This window comes from Pempheris klunzingeri, chromosome 19, assembly GCF_042242105.1.
Source record: "Pempheris klunzingeri isolate RE-2024b chromosome 19, fPemKlu1.hap1, whole genome shotgun sequence".
Classification (NCBI taxonomy): domain Eukaryota; kingdom Metazoa; phylum Chordata; class Actinopteri; order Acropomatiformes; family Pempheridae; genus Pempheris; species Pempheris klunzingeri.
In genome coordinates, this window is record NC_092030.1 from 20796112 (window position 1) to 20812695 (window position 16584).

Genomic DNA, 16584 nt, shown 5'->3' on the forward strand with positions numbered 1-16584 from the left:
AACGGTGTGTCTCTGAACTTATGATTGGCCTCCAGTTTTTAATCCCACATGAGGGGGTGGAGCCCCCCAGGAGAGGAGAGTGAAAAGCTCTTAAAGAAGAGACCTCCTGCAACACGGCAGAGCAGCTTTCCTACAGGTACTGTACCTCCTTCTCTTCTCTAGGCTGCCTTTTACCTTCCAGCCCTCCTGTGTGTCAAACCTTTTACCAGAGCAGATGCAGGCTGAACTGTGTCTTCACTGTTGATGCTACTTTTTTGTTTTGCCTGTTTTATAGTTAATCTGAGGGGTTTTTACCATCTGAGTGCTTCAGATGAGTCAGATAGGAGAACGACAGGCAGGACTGTTGATATGTAGCTGAACAAATGGTACAAAAATCTCTCTTTGTTGAAGTTTCAGTGCAGAATTTACTCTCTGACATCTTTCCTGTGTGTGATATTTGAAACTCCTGTGTCCTCTGAAGAGGACGAAGCTGCTCCTGCACGCAGCACGTAGACTCCCTCAGAGTTAGAAGGTCACGCTGGTCAGGGGAGGGGAGGCTGATCCCGGGTCTGTAGTGGTTCTGCTGTAATCCCACCATGTGATCCAGTGTCATTTATCAAAGAAGGCTTTACAGGAGCAGAACCTAAATTTATCTTCTCCAGGAGAATATTCTTGTGTTTCCATGTGTGGATGTTAGTTTTTGTCCTTGCTCTTCTTCTGTACCTGCCACCCCCCCCCCTCTTCTTTCATCCCTCCATCCTGCTGACGGGGCCTCATGAGGATCTGGTCTTGTGACCAGTTCTGAATGCCGCAGCGTTGTGAGCCAGAGTCGGCTTGTTTCTTGGCACCGGATCCTGGCAGCACAGCTTGGCCTCCTGTGATCTATAAATAATGTCACCACTGAACCCAAAGAGTCCAAAGTCTTTAACCTCCACAGAGTAAAGTGGGTAAAAAACCATCCTGTGATTTATCCAGTGAACATTTTACTCAGTTATCAGTTCGGGGGGGCCGATTGGCAGCCATGTTTTCTTGGATTAACAGGAGCGCTGATGTCTTCACAGCTTCCCTCTATATTAAGACTCAGTGGACTCTGAAGGACAAATGAGAGTTTGACCTTCCTACTCACAACAGTCTCATTTAAAATGCAGCACTTTAACTCTCTTGTTGTGTGATTAATCTTGTGTGTTCAGTCCAAAATGACCATAATAATAGATTTATTACCTCCTAATGCCGTCTGAGATGTCTTTATCGACTTAACTTACCAAAAGCCTGCAGGCCTCACTGACCTGAGCTAATATATTGATTATTTAACTATTACAAACACATGTTTATCACAAACTTTACCGAGGATCATTTCAGATCTTTAATCTTTAACATCTTTAATATACACAATCTTTACTTTTTCCCTCCTGAGCATTAATCTGACGTCCCTCTTTCTTCTTTGGGTGCCTGTAGATCAGTGCAGCATTAGCAGACATATGAAACGTGTCCTCCAGAGGGTGGGAGACTCTCTGGTAATGCTAAGAGGCTAAGAGCATCTGCCGCGGCCCCTCCTGCTCTAAGCTTGTTACTGTATTAAACCTGGGGGGCGTCTTTAAAGCAGCCGGTGTGTCTTCAGATTTGTTGGAAAAGGCTTTAAAGCTGCGTTTCCTTTTTAGAAAAACTTCATCCCACCTTGTCTAGAATTCCTGAGAACAGGGAATTTGTGCATAAATGAACATTTCTGCCCATTTTTACGTTTTAAATGCTGCCATGACCTGTTTTACTTGTACTGTGTGAATAAAACGGAGTCTTTTCTCTTGTTTTTTTCCTCCTCAGCTCATTTGCTATTTGCTAAAGAGTTACCAACTCGCAGAAAGATGGCGAGCTCTTTCACACGTCTGATATCTGGCCGCAACACGGCTGTGCTGTTGGCCAGCCTGGGAGCGGGAACGATGGCGACCGGCTTCTTGTTGAGCGAAAACAACTCCCTGGTTGCTGACACCAAGAATAAGCTCTACCCTCCCAGGTGAGGCCGGGCAACATCAACACCACAGATGGTCAGAATTTTATTTAAAGTGATCACTTGTGGGGTAAAAAGGTCCCTGTCAATGTTTTACTGTTACTAATATACTATTACTGTAGGATATTTTTGGATTAAGTAGTAGGGAGCAATGGAGGACAAAACCCAACCAGACTCTGTTCATTTTTATGGGAATTTAAGGGTTTAAAGGATAACTCTTGAATTTCTAAACTGTGGGCTTATATTTTAGTATTTTGGGTTCAAAATGAAAGGTAGGCAGAAAAATATTTGGAATTGGTCCTGTTGATCACCTCAGCTAGCAGCCAAAGATGGAAGGTGAACGGGAGCAACGTTATAGGAAGGATCTCTACCCACCAGACTCCACTGGAAAAAAAACCAATTTTAGGGAGTGGCTGGTGTACAGTTGCCTCGATCGGTTAGTTTGTTGGTCTTATTGTGTGATACACAAATATTTTATTGGATCCAAGCTAACCCTTTAAAACATGAAGAGTCACACAATAACACAAACAAGCTAATTGATCAAGATAGCGGTAGATCAGCAACCACTGTGCAAAATTATTGTTTTTATCAATGGAGTCTGGTGGCTTGAGGAAAGTGATAACGGCTGTTTGTGGTTAAACCAAAAGAACAAGTAGAAGTTTAAAAACAAGCACTGCAAGTCAAGAAAGTAAAAAAAAAAACATGAATACAAAACAGAAAGTCAGAATATGAAAATATCTAATTACAATATGTTCAATAAATCCAGTCTGGAAGTGAAAAAGGTGGGCAGTTTGTGCAGAAATGTGCAGAATACTGAGTGGGGAGTGTGCAAAGGTTAACGGTATGAAGTGTGGAGGACATTTTGGCTGTACGGAGATAAAAAGAAGCAGAGCGAGGATCAGTGTGACCGTGTGGGCTGGGTCAGCACACTGCCAGTGAACATCTGAGAGTATGAAAGAGCACAGGAGGTCACAGCAGCAGCACTGGCACCATCCCACAGTATCACGACGCTCTCAGGTTTCATCTGTGTTACCTTTGACTCACTTCCCCCCTCACACACACACACACACACAACTCTCTCACACACTCACGACCTTCTGTCACCTTCACCTTCTCGTCTTTACCACCATGTCTCTTTATAAAAGAACACAGTGATGACCGATGATTATTGAAACATTTTTTAGCCACTGATAGGCACAGAGTGTTATTCTAAGTGTGTGACAGCATCATGGAAAGGACCTGGAAGATCCTTTTGGTTTAACCACAAACAGCTGTTATATTGCTCTTTTAAAAGCCACCAGACTCCACTGACAAAAACAGTAATTTTACATAGCAGAACACAAGGGTTGTTGGTCTACTGCTGCCTCGATCAGTTAGTTTGTTTGCATTATTCTGTAAGTTTGGTGTTTGAAAGGGTTCGTTCAGATCCAACACAGTGTTTGTGTAACACAATATAACACAAAATAACACCAGCAACTCCTGTGCTCTGCGAGGTAAAATTACTATTTTTTTCAATGGAGTCTGGTATGTTTGCAGAGAGTCTACAGTCTGTCTCTGTAGCTGGTGAAACTAGTTGAGCGATTAGCAGATAAAGAGGCAGATGTCCAGAAGCATGACTACAAATTAGTGTTAAAGCTGCTCTGGGTCTGTTAGATGTGTAAATAAGCGGCTGTTTGCTAATATGTTCACCATATCGACTTAAACGTGATAATATGAGAACTTAATGTTCACAAAAATGAAAGTGTTTCCCCTAAAACATGAAGTTTTAAGCCACAATCGTTTCTTTAGACTTCACTTAAAAGCCAAAACACACAAGAATCAAGTTTTCACAGGTTTAAATCCCCGAGCAATAACAAGCAGAGCCTCATTCCTTGAATATTTGATTATATCAAGCCAGCAGACTGTTTTTCCTCTTGCTCCTTCACAGAGATGTTTAAGTATGTAAATAAATTCCTCCTCTCCTCCAGCTCTGACTTCCCCGACCTGAGGAAGCACAACAACTGCATGGCGTCGGCGCTGACCCCCGCCATTTATGCCAAACTGCGGGACAAGCTCACCCCCAACAACTGGACGCTGGACCAGTGCATCCAGACTGGAGTGGACAACCCCGGGCACCCTTTCATCAAGACGGTGGGCTGCGTGGCTGGTGATGAGGAGAGCTACGAGGTAAGAGGGGTCAAAGGTCACAGTTTGTGTTTCAAAGCTTATATCTCCCAATGTCTTAGAGGAGGACTGCCTGGACCCTATTCGTATATAGTTTGGGTTCAAAATGACTGGTGGGAACAAAAAGTGTTGGAATTGGTCCAGTAGATCGTCTCAGTCAGCAGCTGCAAGACGCAATGTGATCCTTTGGGACAACTGCACCTGATCACAGCAGGTCCATGGTTTAACCGCAAACATTTGTCACTTCCTTCAAAGTCACCAGACTCCATTGACAAAAACAGCAATTTTACCTGACAGAAGACGGAAGGTAAAACATGAGACTTTGTTTGATTTTTGAGTTTTAAAGTGTTTGTCCAGGTCTGAAATAACAATTTCAAACACCAAAGTCACACAATAACACAAAAAAAACTCACTGATTGAAGCTGCAGTAGACCAGCAACTCCTGTGATGTGTGAATTAAAATGCGTGTTTTTGTCAATGGAGTCTGGTGCCTTTTGATGCTAATCATATAAAAGCTGCTTTTTAATCTACAAATATGTACAAACAGGACCCAGATTTAAAAGTTCTCCTTCATAGATTAAATAAATGATTAGAACTCACTTTTCTTTCAGTTTTATTTACTCGTTAAAATCTCTCCAGCTGCCAACATCCAGATAACAGAAACAGATTTTCATTAATTTCAGCATGAATCTATATTTTATTTAAGTGTAATATTCTCTGAAAAGGAAAAAACTGTGGAATTGATCAATCAAAGGCAGTAAAGGACAATTCTCTGTATTTTATTTTATTATCTACCATAAGGTATCAACACCCTTGACTTTGTCTCCTGTTCCCTCCAGGTGTTTGCTGACCTCTTTGACCCCATCATCAAAGACCGCCACAACGGCTACGACCCCAGAACCATGATCCACCCCACTGACCTGGACTCCTCCAAGGTGTTTACACCCTAAAAACCCATGACTGCAAGATCAGCAGCTGCTCCTACATGAATAAAACAATCATTTCTTTTTGACCTCCAGATAACCCACGGCGTGTTCGATGAGAACTACGTCCTGTCGTCCCGTGTCCGCACAGGCCGCAGCATCCGCGGGCTGAGCCTCCCTCCGGCCTGTTCGAGGGCCGAGCGCCGTGAGGTGGAGCGGGTGGTCGTGACGGCGCTGGCCGGCCTGAAGGGAGACCTGGCCGGACGTTACTACGGCCTGGGAGACATGACGGAGAAGGAGCAGCAGCAGCTCATTGATGTGAGATTATTTCTTATGCTGCAAAGAAATAGTCCGGCACATCACACCCCAAACAAACATGATATCACATGTGCATTAGGCAGCTTTAGAGGGGCTGATTGGAGGACTTTGTCAGCCAGGCTAGCTGTTTCCCTCTGTTTTCAGTCTTTATGCTAAGCTAAGCTAACAAGAGTCGTTTTAATCTGCTCATTTATAAATCAGACAGCGTCAAGCTATCACAAGATGAGAACTGAAGGATTCAACAGTTTTGGAGCTTCACCCACATTATGGGATTATGTGACGGCACATTAGAGCCGCTGTTGGTAAAAGTTTGAAAGGTAACAGAGATGGTGGGAAGGGAGGAGTAATGTTGCAAGACAAAGCTTTGAATTTCCTGGATAAAAGTCATAAATTTCCAAGAAATAAATGTGGATATTCTCCAAGATTTACGTGGTAAATTTACAAATTCATGAGAAAATAACGAGAATATTCTCTGAGATTATCAAGTTATAAATTTACAAGAAAACTAATGAAGTATAATTTGATGAGGTCGTCCAACGCAAGCATGATAGACGGCCATCGGCGGCGTCCACGGCGTGATGATGATGATGAGGTTGATCCAACCGTGCAAAGTGAAGCGATGTGGTTCCTTTACAAAAAGAAAATACGTCATTTTTTTTGTTTGTGTGACTTTAATCTCTGAGAATTTTTCATTTTTCCTCATAAATGCACCACTTTAATCTTGGAAAGTTACCATAAGGCTTTGCACTGATAGAATCCCTGCATACACACTTATTCTCCAATCAGACCCATTGGTAATGTAGGTTCACTTTAATTGACCCTTCTGTTCTTCTTATTATTATTATTATTTCACGCTGCGCCACATAAGGATCACTTCCTGTTTGACAAGCCTGTGTCTCCGTTACTCACCTCGGCCTTCATGGCCCGAGACTGGCCCGATTCCAGGGGGATCTGGTAAGGCCAACGCAGTTTGGTGAAATCCCATCCCAAAGCCGTTAGTGCCGCAAACCAACCAACATATTCCCCTCTCCTGTTCTGGAGTCCTGGTCTGTGAAGTCCTCCCTAAACTTAATTCTCTCCCCTCTGCAGGATTATACACAGTGTTTATGTGAAGTCCTTCTACTCCTCTTTAAAGAATAATACTAGTTTTTTAAACCTGGGCCCTATTCTGATGTCTAAACTCAGACTCAAACACCAGACTGCATGGACAAAAACAGTAATTTTACCTGACATAATATGAGACGTAAACATGGGTCTTTGTGTGACTTTGGTGTTTTAAGGGGGTTACTCTGGATCTGAACTAAGCCTGTAAAACACCAAATTCACACAATAACACAAAAAAACTCACTGATTGAGGCAACGGTAGACCAACAACTCCTGTGACCTCTGAGGTAAAATCACTGTTTTTGTCAATGGAGTTTGGTGGCTTTGAAAAAAGCGATACAACATGTGTTTCTTGCTAAACAAAGAGGATCTTCCAGGTCTCTCTCTGTAGGGATCCTTTCCATAATGCTGTCAGATACTTAAAATAACAATCTGAGCCTGTCAGTGGCTAAAACAAGCCCTTCTAGTGGACCTACTTTGATCAGGTGCAGTTGCAGCCTGTTTTGCGGCTGCCGGACACCAAAACAGAGCCCATGTTTAAAAATCTAAATATAAAAATTCCCCTTTACGCTCCTCCAACCTCTGTTTTCTGCCTCCACCTGCCTCCACTTCCCTTCACCCCCTCCCTCCTTCAGGACCACTTCTTGTTTGACAAGCCCGTCTCTCCACTGTTGACATGTGCCTTTATGGCCAGAGACTGGCCAGACGCCAGGGGCATCTGGTAGGGTCTATTCAGCTCTTCTGCACGTCTGCTGTGTGGTTATTACAGCTCTAACTTCCACATCCTGATCCATGTTAATGATATATTTAACATATATTTATAAATCCTGTGAAGCTCAATAGATGAATTCAGTTATTGTCGTGTTTCTGATGCATGTTGGTGGTTTTCGTGTTTCCAATTAAGTGTTAACTGACGTTGCACAAATGAAATCTGCCCAGACAAACAGCATGAATATCAGAGTGTCTATGAAACCAGGTCCTTTGTGACTGTGAGTCATCTCCGGTAATGAAAATCCGGAGGAGCTCTTTATTTAGTTCCTTTAGCTGGTTCTCCTCAGGCACAACAATGACAAGACCTTCCTGATCTGGGTGAACGAGGAGGACCACACCAGAGTCATCTCCATGGAGAAAGGAGGCAACATGAAGAGGGTGTTTGAGAGGTTCTGCACTGGACTCAAACAGGTACAGAGTCAGTCTGATGACGGCAATTACATCATTTATTATTTAAACTCGATTATAAAGAATGTTTAGCACATTTTCATTGCTTAAAATTATTTAAATGACAGAAATATTTGAAAAAATTTACATTTTCCAAACAAAAACCAAACAAATCCAGCTCCTACTTAGAAAATGTATAATATAAGTATATATAATGTACTGTAATGGTGTACTTTTAATCCAGATAATATGTTATAGTTACAGAAATATGAATAAAAATAATGTTTTTGTTCTTTTTAATGGAATTAAAAGTTGTAAACATCATGTCAGAGTAGCCTGGGACTCTGGGACATGATGATACTGTTTCTTCTTTTTCTTTTTGCCTAAAAATTGAATAATTAGTCTTTGATTTAGGGAGCCTCAGATCATGACTTCCTCAGTGTCCCTGGGAAAAGGAAGTGCAAACAGGATTTCTTATTGATCTTAATGGTTTTGGAGTGACTGAGTGATTGTCTGTGTCCCACAGGTGGAGCTTCTGATCAAGGAGAGAGGCTGGGAGTTCATGTGGAACGAGCGTCTGGGCTACATCCTCACGTGTCCCTCCAACCTGGGCACCGGCCTCAGGGCGGGCGTGCACGTACGCCTGCCAAAACTCAGCAAGGTGACACACACACACACACACACACACACACACACACACACACACACACACACACACACACAAATGTCCCACTCACACTATAACCAGCAGTGGTCGTTTTTCTATGGAGGTTAAAATGGCCTGTGTATAATATTAATATATATAATTATACCAAAGCACCGTACTGGAGGAGGCAACAAAACAATAATTTAAGGTCCATTTAGTGGCTGTTCTGGAGCTTTCAATCACACAGTCTGCCTCAGGAGATGTTTTTGCACGTTTTGTCATGGAATTTCTGATCAGTCTGATCTATATTTTTCCTTTTTGTTAACAAATTACGTGAAAATATAGAACAAGTTTTAGGAGATCCATGTGTATGACGGCCTGACATCTTCCTCTGTTGTCCAAAAACCACTAAAAACACATTAATGAGCCTCACTGCTGCACTTTTCCGGTAGTTTATTTAGACTCCACACACACCTTCCTGCTGCTAGAGCACCAAGCGTGTGTTAATCCACCGCTGAAAATAGTCCCCAACAAATGCACCATTTCCTCTTGTGTAAGTAAGGCTGCATTAAAAAACTACAGTGACCAGCAGTTTTAGGAAATTACTGTGCTGATGAAGATCATGTGTCAAAAGCTCCAGAGCAGCTATTCACTGGACCGTGTGGTGGACTGATCTGTCAACCAGCGTTTGCAAGGTCAAGACTTTAAACTTTAAATCTCAACTTTAGCCCAAAGTGTTCGCAGGATGCACTTATATGAACTCTGTGTATTTACTTGTAATCAATATTACTTCCTGCATTCGTGATTTTGCAAATAATTTGCTGCGAACGGTTGAAATTACTCTGCAGGACCCACGTTTCAGCAAAATCCTCGACAACTTGCGGCTGCAGAAGAGAGGCACAGGAGGAGTGGACACGGCTGCTACTGGAGACACCTTCGACATTTCCAACAACGACCGTCTCGGCAAATCTGAGGTGAAGATCAATCAATCAATCAATCAATTTTTTATATATTTTTTCCAAATTTAAAAGCATCAACAAAAATGTATTATGCATCTTTACTTTAACTTTGTTTTCCATGTCTGATGAAATGGCAGTGAAAAACAAAACTAGCATTAAATCGCTAGCTCACAAAGGTTTTCATGATATTAACATCGTAATAGGGTTTGTCTTTGTCAGGATAATTCAGGATATGCATTTGAATTAAGATTAAATGTTCAGGTATTTTGTTAATCTAGTGAATTTTAGATCAGGCGTACAGCATTCAAAAAATATTTAAGACTATTTAACACTTTTTAAGGCCCTTTATTAGTTAATGTGAATTTATGTGCAGTCTATGAGATCAACTACAACTTTGATCTGTGATCCAAAGTACTTGTTCTAGCCACTGACAGGCTCAGATTGTTATTCTAAGTGTGTGATAGCATTACAGAAAGGATCCCTACAGAAAGAGACCTGGAAGATCCTTTTGGTTTAACCCCAAACAGCCGTTATATCGCTCTCTGCAAACACACCAGACTCCATTCACAAAAACAGTGATTTAGTCTCAGAGAACAATAGGAGTTGCTGGTCTACTGCTGCTTTGATCAGTTAGTTTGTTTGTTATTCTGTAATTTTGGTGTTTTAAAGAGAAGAACGCAATGTTTTTGTAACACACATAAACGAACCAATAGAAGTGGGAGTAGAACAGCAATTCCAGTGTTTTGCAGGGTAAAATTAGTGTTTTTGTCAATGGAGTCTGGTGTGTTTGAAGAGAGCTACGTAAAAACTGTAATTTTACCTCTCCTTGGATTTCAGGCTCCCAAATCTAGGAGCAACACGATGTACTCTGCCGTTGTTGTTGCTGTTGGGGTTCAAGTTGGTGAAATTGGAGACATTTAGATTCAGAACAACAAAACTGGCTCTTAAACAGTTTGCAAGTTGAACCAACTGTGAACCAGAATTTGTTGGAGGATCTGAGGCTGTTTTGTTGTTGTGGAAATGAACTTTGGTGTGTGCTGTTTGCAGGTGGAGCTGGTCCAGCTATTGATCGACGGGGTCAACTACCTGATCGAGTGCGAGAAGAAGCTGGAGAAGGGGCAGGACATCAGAGTCCCAGCTCCCATCGCTCAGTTTAGGAAATAGAAAGCCGGACTCATGGTGCCATCGGTGTTGGCGGGAGGACAGATCTCTGTTCCCGCCCACACTGAGCCTGCGGAGCGACGTCTGTCCACCGCTACAGAGGAGGTTGTTCTTTAGGGAAACCTAATCTTAGACCTGATCTGCAGTTAGGGGGAAGTTCTACCTCATGTTAAGGTCTTCAATAAAGCCCACAGTATTTAACACACTGACTCTGCTGAGTTTTACTTCACTTATCTGTCATCTTATTATCAATCTCAGTGGTACTTTTAAACCTGGGCCTTATCTTTACACATATTGGATTTGAAATGACTGGTCAAGTAGATTGCCTCAGCTACAATAGCTGTAACATAATCCTTTGGGGCACTGACAGGCTCAGGTTGTGTCTGACAGCATTATGAAAAGGATCCCTACAGAGAGAGACCTGGAAGATCCCTTTTGTTTGACCAGAAACAGCTATTATATTACTTTCTTCATAGCCACCAGACTCCATTGAAAAAAACAGTAATTTTCGCAGAACATTGGAGCTGCTGGTCTACAGATGCTGCTGAGGTTCTTTGTATTATTTTGTGTGACACAAATATCATGTTGAATCTGAATTAACCTTTTGAAACACAAAAGTCACACAATAACACAAACAAACTAACTGATCGAAGCAGCAGCAGACCAGCAACCCCCATGTTCAGCACGGTAAAAATTACTGTTTTTCTCAATGGAGTCTGGTGGCTATGAAGAAAGTAATATAACAGCCGTTTCTGGTCAAACAAAAATGAGCATAAATAACTAGCTACCGATAAAAACTCAATGAAAAACTCCCAGATTCAAATAACTAAAATAATTAAACACATCTGAAACAGCAATGAAAGGGGGAAGAAAATCAAGAAGATATAAAATCAATAGAAGCCTTAAGAATTCACTAAAAATGACGAGTGGCAGAAGTAAATACGCTGGGGCCTAAAAGATATTATCAAAATGCTCCTCCACACCAGACTCTACAACTCAAAGCAGCCACTCGACAGACAAATATGTATCTGATGTTAATAAACACAACAGTACAGGTTTGATTAAGCATCCATCACCAAACTTTATTCAGTAACGACCCTCTTTCCTCCACCTGCAGTCAAATGTTTCGCCTCAAAAGGTGCAACTGCATCCAGTCTTTACTTTGCCGTGCTGCTATTCATCAGCCATTAGAATACATTAATTAACGGCCAATGGCGTTGAGTTTATTGGTGGAGGAAAGCCAATCAGACCTGCTGCTCGGAGACAAACTGCAGGCCGAGGACGCATCGCAGTGCTAGAACCAATCAGAGCTTCAAATGCGTCGCTCTCAGAATGAAAATATCATCGGTGAAGATGGACTGGAGCTGGTAAAAGAGATAAATAAACAAAACACGAGGAAAAAAAGTGCCTGGGAAACTGAAAATGTGAACACACCCGACTTCCTGTCAGCAAAACAAATAATATAACGCTCGGTGACACTATGCACCTCTCTGGGAGGCCGACAGAGGTGGGAGAGTTTTAATTTGAAGAGACTTTTCACCTACATTTCAAATTCTGCATCAGTGACAAACTTTAATTTTGATGCACGGCAACGGGTGATTTCACAACGTACAGTGTATCTTAAAGGGGGAAAAGCAAAAAGAAAAATAGGAAGGAGACAACAGATATAAACAACAGCATTAGATGCTGTGCACTTTTCAAAACAAGAGCTTAAAAATCTGTAAACAGGTCTGCATAAGCTAATGATTAATCTGAGAGTAAAAACATTCAACATTTAAGTAAGCAGAACAGCACTTGTTTTGTTTTTTTTGTTTAATTTTCTGACATTTTCCTTTCCAGGATGCCACCTCTGACAATTTTCTTATTTTTTTTCTAAAAAGAAATCAGTAGAAAGAAGTCAAAACAACCAAAAGGTGACACCTAGAGGCCAGAGCCCGCCTATTCACCGAAGAGTGAAGTGAAAGAGAAACACGAGGCTCTACTGGAGGAGTGGTTGAAGAGTGCTAAAACAATGCAGGTATGCAAGAACAGGGCGTCTCTGTAAGAGTCGGGGGGGGTGGGGGGGAAGGAGGGGACTCTCCAAACAGGAAACAGAGGGGAGCGTCGGTGCGGTGTCGTCAGTCAACGGGCCGCTTTTCACTGTGTTTCTTTGTGAACTCATCGGCGTTCTTCATGAATTTGGCGCGGTCTTTGCTGTATTCCTCCGCCAGGTCGGCCCTCAGCGGGTGCTCCGGCTGGGGGGCGTTCACCAGTTTGATCAGACTCTGGATCACTGGAGGAGAGACGACGGTGGGGGGGCGAGAGTGAGAACATGCAAGACAAAACTCACAGACTTTACACAATAAAAAAATAAATAAAAATCACGTTCCGGCTCGCCGCGAGCTTTTTCAGGCATTTTTTAGTTAATTTGGTCGTTAAACTGATGTTGGAGCTTCTAACAGGCTGCGTTTCTTCTTCTGCTGCTTTAAATGTGTCTCTTGGATTCATTTCCTACTTTACTGCAGCTAAAGTCAAAGTCATCTTTATTTTATTTCTACATTTTTCCTTTTATATAAATCTGTCCTGGTACAATCGGAGTGAGAAGAAACATCTCGAATCCTGACCACTTTTCCTTAAAAAAAAAAGAAAAGACGTGAACACCCCTCCCCCCTTGTCGCCTCACCGTCGCAGGTTTTCGTAGCCGGCTTCCAGTTCTCCACGCTGATGATGGGCAGACAGACCTGGCCCTTCTCGTCGATGTTGGGATGGTAGATTTTTGTCTTGAAGGTGATCTTGGGGGGCTTGAAGGGGTACTCCGCGGGGAAGATGAGCTCAATCCGAAACGCCCCTTTGTCATATGGAGGACACTCCTGGGAGAAAACAAGAGGGGCGGTTGTCTCGTTACGCTATTAGAGATTTTATCAACATTTTCAAGTAATAAACACGAGTTCATCGGGTCGACACTTACAGGAACGATCAGTCCTTGCCAGGTCAAAATATTTGATTCATCCACTTGAATACTGCGGAAGTTCTTAATCCCAGTTTTGCGGATGTCATCAAGCTCCTGAAAAGAAACACAATTTGATTTAAGAATTGGATAAAACCCAGAGATCACAGGATATACATGTTCCTACACACTCAGGTGCCGTTTTATTAGTTACACCTGTACAATGTAATGCACCTGTTGTACCCTTATGATGCCTATAACAGTCAGGTGTTAACTTAATTAGATGTTTTAGCACCGACATCATCCTGTAGTTGGTGGTGGTGTCGTACATCATATTCATAAGTGTTTCTAATATTCTGCCCCCCTCAGGTGTATAAATACAAACAATAAGTACAATGAGCTTAATAATAAACAATTACATTTAAACATTTCCAGCAATGTCAACAAAAGGTGAGCATCATAAAAGCAGGATTCAGGTATTTATTGATAGATTGTGCTGCTGTAGCTAATAAAGTGGCCACTGAGTGCACTGATGGTGACGCTTCAGACAAGCAGATCAAAATCTGCCTCGTGAAAGTGATTCACAGGAGCTGTTTAATAAATCCAGTCCAGTCACATCCGCTCTGCTCCACTTATCCTCTGCAGAGCGTCTCCTCCATCTACAGCTGCAAGATCATCCGGACCTTTGTTTAATTTAATGTTTCAGTGAGAGCTTAGCGGTGTAGCTCAGTGTGCGTGGTATAAAAATACATACGTGACGAGGCAGCATAACCTTCAGGACTGTCGAGGGATTTCAGGAAGAGCCGGCTCTTCCCGTCACGGTGACTAACACAGACAACCCCAGAAACTACAGCCTCATGGCAAAACCAAAACCAAAACCAAAACCAAAACTGGTCATTTAAACGGTTTGAGTAAAAAGAAAGTCAGAAATCTCTTGATTCCAGCTTCTCACATGTGAATATTTTCTGGATTCACTGCTCTTCTATGACAGTAAACTGGCCATCGTTGATTTGAGGACATAAACGTGGGCTTTGGGAAACACTGATTGACATTTTTCACCATTTTCTGACATTTCACAGACAAAAAAAAACACTAATCGATTAATCACAAAATAATAATAATAAATAATGGTTAGCTGCCCTACTTTAGATGCGGTCGGTTAGTTTAAGTATTTAAAATCATGACCTGCAGATAGATAGATAGATAGATCCCATTGTATACATTATACATTATGTATTGTATACAATGGGGTTAATATTGTAAAATATATAATAAAATACACAAAGTGCATAATTATTATTGTAATAAAGATAGTGGTGATGATAATGTGTGAATTATTATTATATATAATAAGTAATGCTTTTGTATATTTAATAGTTATAGTAATAATGACAGTAGGTTGTGAATGTACCTGGGTTCATATGTTCAGAGTTTTAATTGCTTTTCTCTTTGTGGAGAAGTGAATCAAAGTGCTGTATTGTTTGACTTAGCTGTGGAAGCTGTAGATTTATAAAACGTGAGACTTTACAGGTAATAAAATCAGATTTATGATGTAGAACTGCTTCCTTTTGGTGGACAGGTTATTAAAAAGACAAATAATACATTATCACAGGAAAGAGAAACACCTGAAACAACGTGTTGGGAAATAAATGAACAGATATCTTTTAGATTCTTTTTAGATTTAGGTCTAAATGACAAAATGAGCAGCTTTTTATATCTGTAGGAATATTTTGGATATATGGGATAATATTGATGACTCATTTTGAAAGATACTCCTTTAACCTGATCAATAATCCTTCAGATTATTTTCCAGTGCAGATCTCCTCCAGTAGGAAACAACATTTCTAACATTTCTTTTTGAACTACAGCACTTATAACAGGGTCATTATTGTCCCCAGCAGGTGGCAAATCACTTCCTGTCAGCTGACACTTCCGCCTCGTTTACCTGAAAGGTGAAACCTAACTATGGGGGGGGATTTTCAGGAAGGAGTCTCTTCTTTTCTGCCAGACTAACACACATATACAAAGCAAAATCAAAACCAAAAATGGTGGTGATGTGTCATAATGAAAGTGTAAGTATGAGCCCATTCACTAACACACACTTACTCTAGGGATTTTAAAAAAGCAACAGATTTAACTATTAATCCGGACATTATTGACTCGTGTGTATGTGTGTGTGAGCTCGCTCGGATTGAATTGATTATTCATTGAGTGATATATCGCCCACATGAGGCCTGAGTCTCCATGTTCGTCTTCCTCCAGACGGTGACAGCGCGCAAAACAAGCCGCCCCAGACGTCACCTCCACGGCGTCCGGCAGCCACGAACCTCGCCCCCTTTGAGGAGGCAGACGGGCAGAAAAGCCGGACGATTTGTGAGGCGGTTTTTCCTGCTTAAAACCGCTGAGTCACGCCCGGCTGGCGTCTCAAACTAATTAACTAGTTATTACCAACCTCTCAGCCAGACGTCAGTGTGCTTTCACTTGAGGAGCGAACGGCACTTAACGACATTTTCTCCTGCTCGACGGCGCCGTAGCTGAACGCCTAAAGGGGAAACAAGTCGTCTAAACCCTCCTGAATTAATATAAATCGCCAAATCAGGATTTTTTTTTACCTTGTTTAGTCTTTTAGTCGAAGCCATTGTGGTGCCGATGTTGTCTTCTCCTCCTTCTTCCTGTTTCTTTCGCTTCCTCCGAGACTTCTTCGCAGTTTCGCCTTAAGAGGCCGGCAGCCGGCAGCCCGGCGTGTCAGCGCCCCCTACCGGCCCGGAGCGGAACGGCCACACCCGGTATTACAACACAAGGAGGAAAACAGTCTGTTTATTTAGCAAAATGTGATCTGAGAGCTTTATCTACTCTAACATTAATGGCTCATATCTCCAAATGTGAAGGCAAGATATTTGAAAATAATTGATAAAGTTCATCTGTTTGCAGAAAGTTTTACGGTTTTGAGGTTCATTGACATTTTTCACTATTTTCTGACTAAAAAAAAACATGACTCAGTTAATCACTAATGACAATAATGGTTAGTTACAGCCCTGCTTTATATATTCTTTGTTAGATTAACCTCCAACGATGTATCCTATTTTAAAAGTGAATCATATTTATCGTGCCCTGCACAGGAACCAGTAACTACATATACTATATGTAACAGTATATGGTATATGTTGTAGATATAATAGGTATAGTAATAGCAATATAGTAATATAATATATAAATATAGAATATTAATGATATAACATAAGAGC

The 16584-nt window shown here is 41.6% G+C and overlaps 2 protein-coding genes across 2 annotated transcripts; one reads left to right on the forward strand and one right to left on the reverse strand.

Annotated features, from left to right (window-relative positions):
- Positions 1–62: 62 nt before the first annotated feature.
- ckmt2a (creatine kinase, mitochondrial 2a (sarcomeric)) lies at positions 63–10614 on the forward strand. Its single transcript, XM_070850066.1, has 10 exons — positions 63–136; positions 1798–1987; positions 3949–4147; positions 4984–5079; positions 5164–5385; positions 7125–7210; positions 7548–7671; positions 8174–8308; positions 9142–9267; positions 10300–10614. The coding sequence occupies exons 2-10, from the start codon at positions 1839–1841 to the stop codon at positions 10414–10416; spliced, it is 1254 nt and encodes a 417-aa protein (XP_070706167.1). The 5' UTR covers positions 63–136; positions 1798–1838; the 3' UTR covers positions 10417–10614.
- An 855-nt stretch (positions 10615–11469) lies between these two features.
- Positions 11470–16030, reverse strand: LOC139219282 (ubiquitin-conjugating enzyme E2 L3-like). Its single transcript, XM_070851093.1, has 4 exons — positions 15952–16030; positions 13361–13456; positions 13076–13262; positions 11470–12685 (listed from the first exon to the last, which is right to left on the reverse strand). Exons 1-4 carry the CDS (start codon positions 15976–15978, stop codon positions 12531–12533), a joined length of 465 nt encoding a protein of 154 aa, XP_070707194.1. The 5' UTR covers positions 15979–16030; the 3' UTR covers positions 11470–12530.
- Between the last annotated feature and the right edge of the window lie 554 nt (positions 16031–16584).

Bases quoted from the DNA above. Each gene is read 5' to 3' on its own strand.
- LOC139219282 (XM_070851093.1), bottom strand. From the start codon at position 15,978: ATGGCTTCGACTAAAAGACTAAACAAG. The intron at 13,263-13,360 runs GTAAGTGTCGAC...GTTTTCTCCCAG, and splicing joins GGCAAGGACTGATCGTTCCT to GAGTGTCCTCCATATGACAA. The intron at 12,686-13,075 runs GTGAGGCGACAA...TCTCTCCTCCAG, and splicing joins GGCTACGAAAACCTGCGACG to TGATCCAGAGTCTGATCAAA.
- ckmt2a (XM_070850066.1), top strand. From the start codon at position 1,839: ATGGCGAGCTCTTTCACACGTCTGATATCTGGCCGCAACACGGCTGTG. The intron at 7,672-8,173 runs GTACAGAGTCAG...TGTGTCCCACAG, and splicing joins TCTGCACTGGACTCAAACAG to GTGGAGCTTCTGATCAAGGA. The intron at 8,309-9,141 runs GTGACACACACA...ATTACTCTGCAG, and splicing joins GCCTGCCAAAACTCAGCAAG to GACCCACGTTTCAGCAAAAT.